The 11,418-nt window shown below is 39.4% G+C and overlaps 1 protein-coding gene across 2 annotated transcripts in view; it reads right to left on the bottom strand.

The window, feature by feature from the left end:
- Positions 1 to 5,546: 5,546 nt before the first annotated feature.
- The window catches only part of TASL (TLR adaptor interacting with endolysosomal SLC15A4), a 19,769-nt gene continuing 13,897 nt past the window's right edge, over positions 5,547 to 11,418 (bottom strand). The window contains exon 3 of one of the 2 annotated variants that reach the window (XM_017886951.1): positions 5,547 to 6,911. In XM_017886951.1, coding sequence (XP_017742440.1) covers positions 6,005 to 6,910 — 906 coding nt within the window. In that variant the 5' untranslated portion in view covers position 6,911 and the 3' untranslated portion in view covers positions 5,547 to 6,004. The remainder of the gene's footprint in view (positions 6,912 to 11,418) is intronic. The other variant, XM_017886952.1, reaches the window with a different exon arrangement.

Raw genomic sequence — 11,418 nt, 5'->3', positions numbered from 1 at the left:
AAGGAAAAGAAGTCTGAAAAATCAAAATATTCTTTTGACTAGGATATACTGAGAGTAAAAAAAAAAAAATTTAACTTCTCTCACAATTTGAGCTGAAATATTCGCTCCCTGAACCTTGACTTTTGCCTCTATTTTTTAAGATAAATAAAAGTAATTATATTTTGCAAAATTAAAAAACTGCAAAAACAAGTCCCACACTTGCCTTGGTTTCTTCATGCTCCTAATACCCAAAATTATTAAATCACAGAAGCAAATTTAACAAGTATTCTCTGCAAGTCTCAAATGAAATGTTGAGAGGCTCTCTACTTGAAATTTTTTTCAACATTTGGGTTGTTCCCGGGAGGAACTGGGCACAGAAAGACTGAAATCAGTGCTTTGGGAAGGAACAGAGCGGTTTCAGCACCAAGTGTGCAATACCCATGCATCACGACCACTCTGAGATTGAGGCCAAGTCAAAGTCAAAGCCAGGATGATTACTAACATCCATACTGAAGTTACTCAACCCCTACCCCTTCATCTTCTCCCAGAGTACTTAGTAAGGAAGGTTCCAGTCATAACCCTGTAATAGGGAATGAGGGCAAAAACTAAGAAAATAAATAAAATAAGCAATGGGCAAGGGCTACAGATGCTAAATTGGAATAAGTTGCAAAAGAAAAATTACTCAACACACCCTAAACAGTCATCGCACATGTCTCACTACGCTTAGTGTGTCTTGCTTTATAGGTTTTGTATTACATAAACTATTTAAATGGGGATAGTCTCATCTTTGTATAATAGTTCATGCTCCAAAAGCATTTGTTAAATTTAGTTCATTTTATAGTGTGAGTAGGTAAAAATTGAGCAGTTGACTTTCAGTATGGACAAGTAGTATATAAAAGGGAAATAATCCAAATTATGTTGCATGTCAACCTGACTTAGTAGTCATAACACAAAGAGAGACCTATTGTTAATATACACAATTTCCTGAGTAGATTGGCCCAGTGTTCAATAACAGATAAGAAAAATGTCAACAAAATATCAGACATTATCAAATAGTAGAATGGGGAAGAAAGAAAAATTAATATATGATCCTCAGGCAAGCAATGTAAATCTATCAGCTTTAGAACTTTTAGCTCTGCTATAGTGTAAGTAAAACAAACAACAAGAGGCAGTATTTTCTTCATAGATAACATGACTGCTACTCAGAGAAACAAAAAAAATGCATGGAGAGAAAACTGGAAAGAAATTAACTTAAAATTCACTTGAAACTATGAATGTTTGGGGATTGGAGAATTGAAAGTGATTTTTTTCTTTGCGTTTCTACTTTGCTGTTATCCAAGTCTTCTAGAGTGAGCAGGTACTCTCTTTATAATGAAAAAAGAAATATTTTAAAGGAAATAAAGATAAGAATAAAATTAAAGTACAAGAAAGGATAACTAAAATGAGCAAGAGAGAGTGAATTAATGTATACAGAAAAAACATATATAGTGTTGGATGACAGGAGACAAAAAGAGAAGCAAACTATTTTGTACATAAACAAACATGGATTTATCCATCTTAAAGAGAATTAGTGTTAGAGAGGCAAATTTCTGACAATTAAGAGTCAAAAATGATTTTGTTTCTGTCTGTGTTGGAAAGAATAATTCTACCTTCCCCCTTTGCAAATGTCCACATCCTAATCCCCAGAACCTGTGAACTGTTAACTTACACGGCAAAAGGGACTTTGCAAGTATGACTAAATGAAGCATCTTGAGATGCGAAAGTTATCCTCAATTATTCAGGTGAGCCCAGTTGTAATCACAAGGGTCCTTATAAAATGTAGGCAGAAGAATCAGAGTCAGAGAAGATGTGAGGATGGAAGCAGAGGTCAAAGTCAAGAGCCAAGGAATGTTGCCAGCCTCTAGAAGCTGGAAAGGGCAAGGAAACTTACTCTTTCCTAGAGACCCTAGAAGGAAGGCAGCCCTGCCCACAACTTTATTTTAGCCCAGTGAGAACGACTTTGAACTTCTGATCTCTGGAAATGTAAGTGACGAACTTTTGTCGTTTTAAGCCACTAAACTCTACTAATTTGTTACAATGGCAATTTTATAAACAAATATCCTGCCTATTCATGCATTCATTCAGCTCCAGTTACAGCCATCGACTTGCAGTCTCCTGAACACTTCTCCTATCCATTTACTTAGATCTGATCTTGTTCTTCAAGAGTTATTTAAACCATCACTTCCCCCTTGGAAGCATTTTCTACATTGGGCTCCCCCACTGTCTAGAACTCCCTACCATGTCTCCTTTTCAGCACTCACTACACTTGAGTTGCAATAATTGATCATCTTATTCCTGTTTGTATCACTTTGCCAAGTTCTTACCTAATAAATGGCTTTGTTACTTCTTCCTTAGTTATCTTTCAGGTCTCCCTGACAATACGGTAAGTTTTCACAGAGCAGGGTCTACTTCTGTGTGTGTACACATGCATATGTCTTCCCTCCATATGCTTAATACACAGTGCTCCAACTCAAAACTCAAAACAAAACAAAACAAAACACCGCATCAAATAAATATTCATTGAAAATAAAATGAACCAGTTTACTTTGTAACAAATTATATCTTGGGAAGCAACGGAAAATAACCATGCATTCTATTGTATCATTTACTAACCTGCTATAATAAATTAGACTCATTTATTTAGTTAGTTTATGCCTTGAGAAAACCTCAATAGCACTTTTTTCCTAGTCAGAATTATCTGGTTTTCATATTGATGGTCTTTTACTTCAATCACCAAATGCAGTAGCCAACATGACCAAAACATATTTATCCATTTAACAAATATGAAATGATTGCCTACTATGTGCAAGTAATGTTTGGGATGTGGAAAAGCATGTGGATAAATCAAAGTTCATGTTCTGGGCAGGAAGACATACAAATAAATAGTATATCAAGCAAAATACTAAAAAGGAAAGATGAGATAACGTAAGAAATTAATGAGTTGACTCCACTCGGAGCAGAAAAAAATCTTCAGTGAGACAAATAGAGTGGTGAACAGAAAGAGTAGGTGACAGTGGTTAAGAACCAGGGCTTTCAAGTTAAATGAAACTGAACCCAAAGCCAGTTCCACTATCTACTGTGTGCCCTTGGACAAATTATTTAATTTCCCTGAGCCCAGCTGGCTCATCTGTAAAATAGGGATAATAATAGACATTCCCCCTCATAAGATTATTATAAGAATTATGTAAGATAATTCATGTAAAATTCTTAACATGGTGCTAGACATAGAGCAAGCAATTAGTACATTGCAGTTATTATTGTGATAGGTTTAAAACAGTGAATAACATTTCTAACAATTATTTCAAAACCAGATTTCCTTACACAATAGTATATATTGTGAAAAAACATACATCCAAAAAATATATATATATCCATTCACTCTACAAATACAAATATTGCTAAATGTAGAGGATTGCTCCACCCAGATTGCTCTTTCAGGGTGAGGAGCTCATTCCCCCAGTAGCTGCTTGGAGTTTGGCTGCTGAAGACACAGTCGATTCCTACTTTGGGGATTGCCCTCCACTGAACCACCTCGGCTAAGGTTCCACCCCGCTCCTGGTGGATGCTGGAGTATAAATATGACTCTCTTGTTTCTATTTGTAACCATTTTGAAGGGTCACCCTAGCTCCAGGGCTCCCTGTGAGATGGGCGGAGGCCGCTGTGGAAATCTCTTCTGCTTCTTTCACTGCATCACAGACGTTGTTCCCAAGACCACTCCTCAAGAAATTTACCAATCTCCATCTCAGAGTCTGCCTTCCCAGCGAACCTGAATTAAGCCAACAACCACTATATGGACAACTCACTACTGCTACGCAGGGTTGGCAAGCTTCTATCAAGAGCCAGGCAGTAAGGGTTTTAGGCTTTGGTGAGCCATATTCTCTATCACTTTTACTCAGCTCTGCCATTCTAGTGTGAAAGCAGCCACAGACAACACATAAACAAATGGGCACTGCTGTGTTCCAATAAAACTGTATTTTATGGACACTGAATTTGAATTTTATATAATTTTCACCCATCACAAAATACCGTTCTTATTTTGCTTTTTTTTTCTCCCAACCATTTAAAAATTAGAAAAACCATTCTTTGCTCGTGGGAGTTCAAAAGCAGGCAGCAGGCTAGATCTGGTCAATGGGCCATAGTTTGACAATCCCTGAGCCAGAGGAAAGATGCGATGCAGAGCAGTGAAGCTACTATTCTAGTGAATGAGGTTTAGAGATTTTGATATCATGGGACCCTACGGCTTGTAACCTTGTTCCAAAGGCATGGAAGACTCTTTCCTGGCTCCAGGTCAAGAGAGCATGGAGAAAAGGAAGAGGAAAGAAAGGGAAACAATAAGATTCATAATTTCTTTCTTTTTTTTTTTTTATGGAGTTTCGCTCTTGTTGCCCAGGCTGGAGTGCAATGGTGCAATCTTGGCTCACTGCAACCTCCGCCTCCTGAGTTCAGGCAATTTTCCTGCCTCAGCCTCCCAAGTAGATGGGATTACAGGCACCTGCCACCACGTCTGGCTAATTTTTGTATTTTTAGTAGAGACAGGGTTTCACCATGTTGGCCAAGTTGGTCTCGAACTCCTGACCTCAGGTGATCCATCCGCCTCGGCCTCCCAAAGTGCTGGGGTTACAGGCATGAGCCACCACGCCCGGACTCATAATTTCTTTTGAAGCTTAGTACCAAGAAAATCATACACAGCAAAATAACCCCAAATGGCTTNTCACTGCAACCTCCGCCTCCTGAGTTCAGGCAATTTTCCTGCCTCAGCCTCCCAAGTAGATGGGATTACAGGCACCTGCCACCACGTCTGGCTAATTTTTGTATTTTTAGTAGAGACAGGGTTTCACCATGTTGGCCAAGTTGGTCTCGAACTCCTGACCTCAGGTGATCCATCCGCCTCGGCCTCCCAAAGTGCTGGGGTTACAGGCATGAGCCACCACGCCCGGACTCATAATTTCTTTTGAAGCTTAGTACCAAGAAAATCATACACAGCAAAATAACACTAAATGGTTTAGTGCTATGTGGTATTTTTCATTTAGACAATTTCATCTCTACCAGGAAACAGATGTAGGCGATTTCAGTGGCTGTTCTGTGACTGTGTCTGTAACTAAGAAACCATTCAAAAATAAAAACACAATTATAATTTGTTACAGTTTTAATATTTACAAAGAATAAACCTTTAAATGATCTGATACAGAATAGACAAATGAGAGATAAACGTATTTTGAAAACTGTTTGACCCTATCTTTCCACCCAAATATAGCAGGTTTCTACAGTCCATTTCCTTCAAAAATAAACAAGTTGGAAACCTTTTGGCTTTTTTTTTTTTTTTTTTTTTTTTTTTTTTTTTTTTTTTTTTTTTGTTTTTTGAGATGGAGTCTCACTCTTGTTACCCAGGCTGGAGTGCAATGGTACGACCTCGACTCACTGCAACCTCCGCCTCTCGGGTTCAAGCAATTCTCCTGCCTCAGCCTCCTGAGTAGCTGGGACTACAGGTACCCACCACCACGCCCAGTTAACTTTTTGTATTTTTAGCTGAGATGGGGTTTCACCATGTTGACCAGGCTGGTCTCAAACTCCTGATGTCAGGTGATTCACCCACATCAGCCTCCCAAATGCTGGGATTGCAGGCGTGAGCCACCGCGCCCAGCTACCTTTTGGCCTTTTTGTTTCGTCTCATTTGGCTGTCTTCTTTTTTAATTCCTATGTTTCTTTAAATGAATTAACCTTTTCTTTTTTTGATCATTTTTATTTTTGCTTCCTTGCTGTACACACCTTTCTTTGAAATCTTTCCTTATGGCTCCTCTTACCACATTCCTTCATCAAGTGTAATATTATGAGATTTCCCCATCATTCACACATGACTTCCAACTGACCTTTACTTCTCTAGCCCTTAATTCCCCTTCACCACTCCCTCCTGCACATTCTCAGAATCAATGGATAAAGTGTTGCTTCATGCTTAAGTAAATGAGAGACAGTAATGGAGGCATTCTCTCTATGGATTTGCATTGCTATACTGAGAAATATGGAGACTAGGAGTGCTAATTTCAGTAATTTCAGTTGACATCAATTGTAATAGGCGGCTAAAGACTATATCCCTGGCTTTTGAGGTCTCCAGGTTCTTCTCTCTAGACACTTGAAGACTGATTTGGTCTACACTTGTCATGATGAGTTCAGATGCCAGAATCTGAGTAGGAGAACTGTCATGAAACACAGTGTCCATAATGTACTGTTTATATAACTCCACAACCTTCTGCTCCAGGTACTCATTCAGCACTGCATTAGAAATAGGATTCTGCATTTGCAAGCTGCTTTTCTCTTTGATGCTTGTTATTCTCCAATAGGATGAGTACCGCTGGATAGGTATTTGGGGAAAGTCACTGGGCTGAGTAGAAATGGAATCCTCCATGGGTAAAGGAATCTCAGATGACTTCAGCAAAGGGCCATATTCAAAACTGCTCTCAGAGGGAAAATCTGTTGTCACTGAATTAATGGCCATCACCTGGCCCCCTGCAATATGTAAGTCATTATAATTCTTGCAAATACTTTTGCAAGAAGATGGAACCAAGTAGGTCTCTCTGCTGGCATCTCTACATATTTCAACTGCAGCCAAGTTTGGGCTTTCAAACACAGGATTGGGGTTTGTCTGCAGCACTGTGACTCTCTGACTTCTGCTATGTTGGCTCTCTCTTGAATGCACTGAAGAGATAAACTTGCCAGATGATTTGCAGCTCACGTAGAGACTTCTGACTTGTGTTTCATCCACAGAGGAATAGGAAAGAGTAGCAACAGAATTTGTCTCCTCTTCCTTTTCCCCAACCACCTGCTCATTATAAGAGGCACAACTCCAGTGGATGTCATTCCAGTACTCAAGTCCACTGAGATACCCTTCTGACAGCATTCTGGAAAGAGAATCAATGAGTGAGAATGGGGAAAAAGAATACTGAAATTTTAGAAGTTGGCACTTGATATATCAAAAATAAGGACAATGAATAAACTCACTTTATACATTCACCAAGCTCTTACTAATTCCGTGCCTACTTTGTACCAGGACTATGGCATGTGCTAACGATATAAAAATGAAAAACATGCAATTCCATCCTTCAGGAAGTTTCCCACTATAGGAAAAAATTAACTAGATATAAACAATTCCAATATTACATCACTGAGAATTATAATAGTGATAGGTACAAAGGAAGTACAGGGGGTGGGGGTCCCTAACTTAGCCTGGGGCAAAGGGGAGAAGTCACAGGATGTGTCATAGGGAAGGTGACATTTCAGCTGAATGCTGAAGAGTAATTAGGAGTTCTAGCCATAGGAACAGGGTTATAAGAGAATATGGCAGCATGACCTACCCACCACATACAAAGAAGCTGAGCACAAGCAGAAGGAATTGGGAAAATAAGCTGAAATTGGATGGTGAAGAGCCTTGGCAGTCAGGCAAAAGCATTTACATTCTGCCCCATAGGAAATGAACAGTCCTAGAAGTTGCAGATTGGAAACATGGCTAGTGGGTTATGAGCAAACAATGAGAAAATCTGTGGCAAATTCTACTGAAAACAAGTGCTGTGTCTTACTTAACTTTGTATTGGATCCCTGGGAGCTAGCACAGTTATTTGCATTTCTACAGAGACTCAAAAGGTATTTGTTAATTTGAGTTAAAGAATTTTCAACAATGACATAGTATGAAATTAATTCGTGCTCAATACATCATGAAGTACCACAAAGCCTACCCTGCCTTTGTATCCCAGAATAAATTTCTTTCTCTATCCCTCCCAGTTCTCAGAATACATCCTGAAAATGTCGCTGTATCTAACTGATGTTTACCTCCTAGTTACCAAGGAGCTTTCCTGACCACGGGCTTTCCCTACATCTGCCTCCCCTCCCCACCCCCAGCAATTGTCACTGGTCTGGAGTGGCTAGAACAGGCTAGAAACCAGCAGCTGCATTTTCTAAAAACAGAACACACTGGCATTCCTGGCACTGGGGCAAGAGGCAACAGCAAGGAAAACTGGTCCTCTTGGGCCTCGAGAGCTGGGCTTCTGAAACAGACCTGTCAACTTGAGCCTGAACTTGAAACGTCAAATAAGAAAAGGAGGATTTTTTTTTAACCATACATAAAGGTCCTTTTAAAAATTGTTAACATCTCTTTTACATTCATGTAATTATTGTTTCCCAGGTAAATAGAATGTTTCCCTTTTTTAAAAATTGTAGAAGGGTCAGATTGTAAATTTCTTTTTTCTCTTCTGGAACTATTCCTGGTTTATTTAGCAAATCTCAATTTTTTTAATGTTTACTATATTCTGGGCACAGTTATGTGCCATGAAGATACTAAGTTAAAGGTCTTCAACAAATCCATGAAGTAATTACTGTATGCTGAACACACTTATAGGGATAAAACAAAAGTTGCCCTTTCCTTAAAATCTATATGAAGTTCTGCCCTCAAACCTAATACCCAGGTGAAAAGGCCAATCTTGCCTACATGGAAAGATAAGAAACAGAGAAAGAGTTTATCATAAAGAACTAATGGGGATGCAGTTACTTCCTGGCCCTCAACACCCTACCCCCACCCAGGCTATAGCTAGGGCATTCCACCTTCAAGTCCTCAGAATATCATTGTGGAAAATCAGAGCAAAAACGATCTGTTGACTTTTGAGTATCTAAATGGGCTTTAGAAACTCCTGGTAGAAATAATCGTTTGGGAGAAATGACTTTTGAGAAACCATAACCTGAGCTTCTACACCTCAGAATCCAGAACCATGAAGGACTTAAGGCATAATATTTATGCAGTAATAATAAACTTAAGTAGACTGAGTCCCCCATAGAGGGAAAAAGTGTGTCTCCAGAGAGATTTGGGAGCCAAGAGTAGACAAGTTTGCAAAATTATCTCATGACCAGCATGTTGCAGGAGCAGAAGGAGAGACAGCCACATGCATCACCTGGGCAGGCCGGCATGAGGCTGCCTCATCAAGTCTGCTCACACATCAGCATGCTGCTGAGAACCTGAAACCCTGGAGAAGACCTACAGTTGGGATGGAAAGATTGCAGACATGATCTCCATAGACTACAAACCAGGGACCAGATGAATGATAAGTTTCCATGGATACCAGTATGGCTACATGATGACAACCAAAGATATCTCCCACCCACTCCCATCCTCAGCTGACCCTATGATTTATATAAACAATCTAAAACTTAGACGCACATCCAAGGAGGAGGGAGCCCTGAAGTGACTGAGGAAATCCTGATTGACAGTGAGTACTTTCCCACCACTCTGGAGAACGTGAGCTCAAAAAAGATATCCAACTGAGGTTGAAGAAAGCAAGGATCCCTAGGAAAGATAGCAGAATAGGCACATGCATGTATTTTTTCTTCCTTTCCAAACTTCACTAAAACAACAATAAATGTTTTTTCAAAAGGTATAATACACACACAAATACACACACACACACAAAACAACAACAGGAGAAGAGACCAGTACAATAACATTTTAGAAGCTGGGAAGCAGGAGATTGAGGATTAATGACAGGAGACCTAAGAAAACTGAATCTTACAAGAGCCATGGTGATATGGTTTGCTGTGTCCCCACCCAAGTCTCAGCTTGAATTGTAGTTCCCATAATCCCCATGTGTTGTGGGAGGGACCAGGTGGAGATCATTGAATCATGGAGGTGGTTTCCCCCATCCTGTTCTCGTGATAGTGAGTTAGTTCTCATGAGATCCGATGGTTTTATAAGGGGCTTTCCCCTTCTCTGGGCACTCAGTCCCTCTCCTGCCACCCTGTGAAGAGGTGCCTACCAGCATGATTGTGTTTCCTGAGGCTCCCCAGCCCTGGAGAACTGAGTCAATTAAACCTCTTTCCTTTATAAATTGACCAGTCTCAGGCAGTTCTTTAAAGCAGCATGAGAACAGACTAATACACATGGGGAAAGCGAAGAGCCAATCTGATTTAAATTGCCCTCAGTGTTGAGGAATTGGTAGTATCACATACCTTTCTGGAGTGAGAGTAAAGGGGATATATCTAAGGTAAGAAATATTGAAAGTCTATTTAAAAAGCAGTCAGAAACCCAGATCATCTTTCACACCTGGCCATGCAGCCAGGTGACACTCCCCATCCTTAACCCCAAAGAAAAACTCCAAATGTAGTCTCTAAAGAGTGAAACAGAGGGTCTCTGGAGTAGGGAATACCAATTGAGGGTAAAATTACTGAATTGATAATAGATCAATTAAATAAACATATGCATATTTTTGCTGAGATCCATGACCTCTCTCCCCTTACTCAGCTCAAAGAATGATAGCAAGAGGAGTATCCTTCTAAGCAGGATATTGGGAAGAATGTCTTGGGGAATCTGACTTGTCTGAGAAGAGCAATTGACATCAGAGGTTCCCCAACTCAACAGGCAACCAGATCATCCTTTATTTAAGCCCACAGTTAATAGAGCCTATTGAGCTTTTTGGATCTTTATCCTTAAATATGAGTAGAATTCTGAAACATCTGAGGAAAGGTCTGCTATCAGGGAGACCAAAATAGTCATTTGGAGGAAACAAAGTTAGGGCGGGGTGAAGGAGGTGGCAGATTCTACCACCAATATTCTTAAAGAGTTAAGGTATAATATAATCATGAATTACAAATGGGATGCTATAAAAAAGAAGAATTCTGAAGCTGTTAGAAATTAAAAATGATCATTTTAAACCTCAATGGAAGGATTGAAAGGTAAAGTTGAAGCAAATTATTATTTTGAAAGCAGAACAAAATTACAAGATGGAAAATAAAATTAGAGAGGACCAGTCCAGGAGATCTATTATCTGAATAATAGGAGGTTCAGAAAGACCAGAGAAAATAGGGGAGAAATTCAAAGACACGATTTAAGAATATTTCCCAGAATGGAAGGACATAAGTTAACAAAATAGTGAGTGAAAATAGATCTATACCTCCCCTCATGAATGTGAAATGATAGAACCCCGGGACAAAGAGAATATCCTATAAGCTTCCAGAATGAAAAAAGAGTCACAAAAAAAGACCAAGAACCAGAATCTTCAGACTTTTCAACAGCAACATAAGAAACAATAAGACAATGAAAAAATGTCTACAAATTCTGAATTTTCATTCAACTAGTTATTTTCAACCAAGACCAAGTTATCAATTAAGTATGATGATAGAATAAAGATATTTCTAGGTTACAAGTCTCAAATAGCTGATTTTCCAAGCACCTTTCTCAGAAAGTCAATAGAATATGTGCTCCACTGAAAGGAGTAAGCAAAACAATAAAATGGAGACAAAGGGTACCGGAAACAGGAAATCCAGCACAGGAGAGAAACAAACAGCCCTTAAACCAGGAAAGCCTGAGCCCTTGTTCTGAACCCAGTAATGTAAAGGGCCTCATTCTAGCCCTCCTTAAGTTGCACCTCT

Source organism: Rhinopithecus bieti, unplaced genomic scaffold (genome assembly GCF_001698545.2).
Source record: "Rhinopithecus bieti isolate Rb0 unplaced genomic scaffold, ASM169854v2 scaffold_17181, whole genome shotgun sequence".
NCBI lineage: Eukaryota > Metazoa > Chordata > Mammalia > Primates > Cercopithecidae > Rhinopithecus > Rhinopithecus bieti.
The sequence above is the reverse complement of the archived record's forward strand: the minus strand, read 5'-3'. Positions and strand labels throughout refer to the sequence as shown.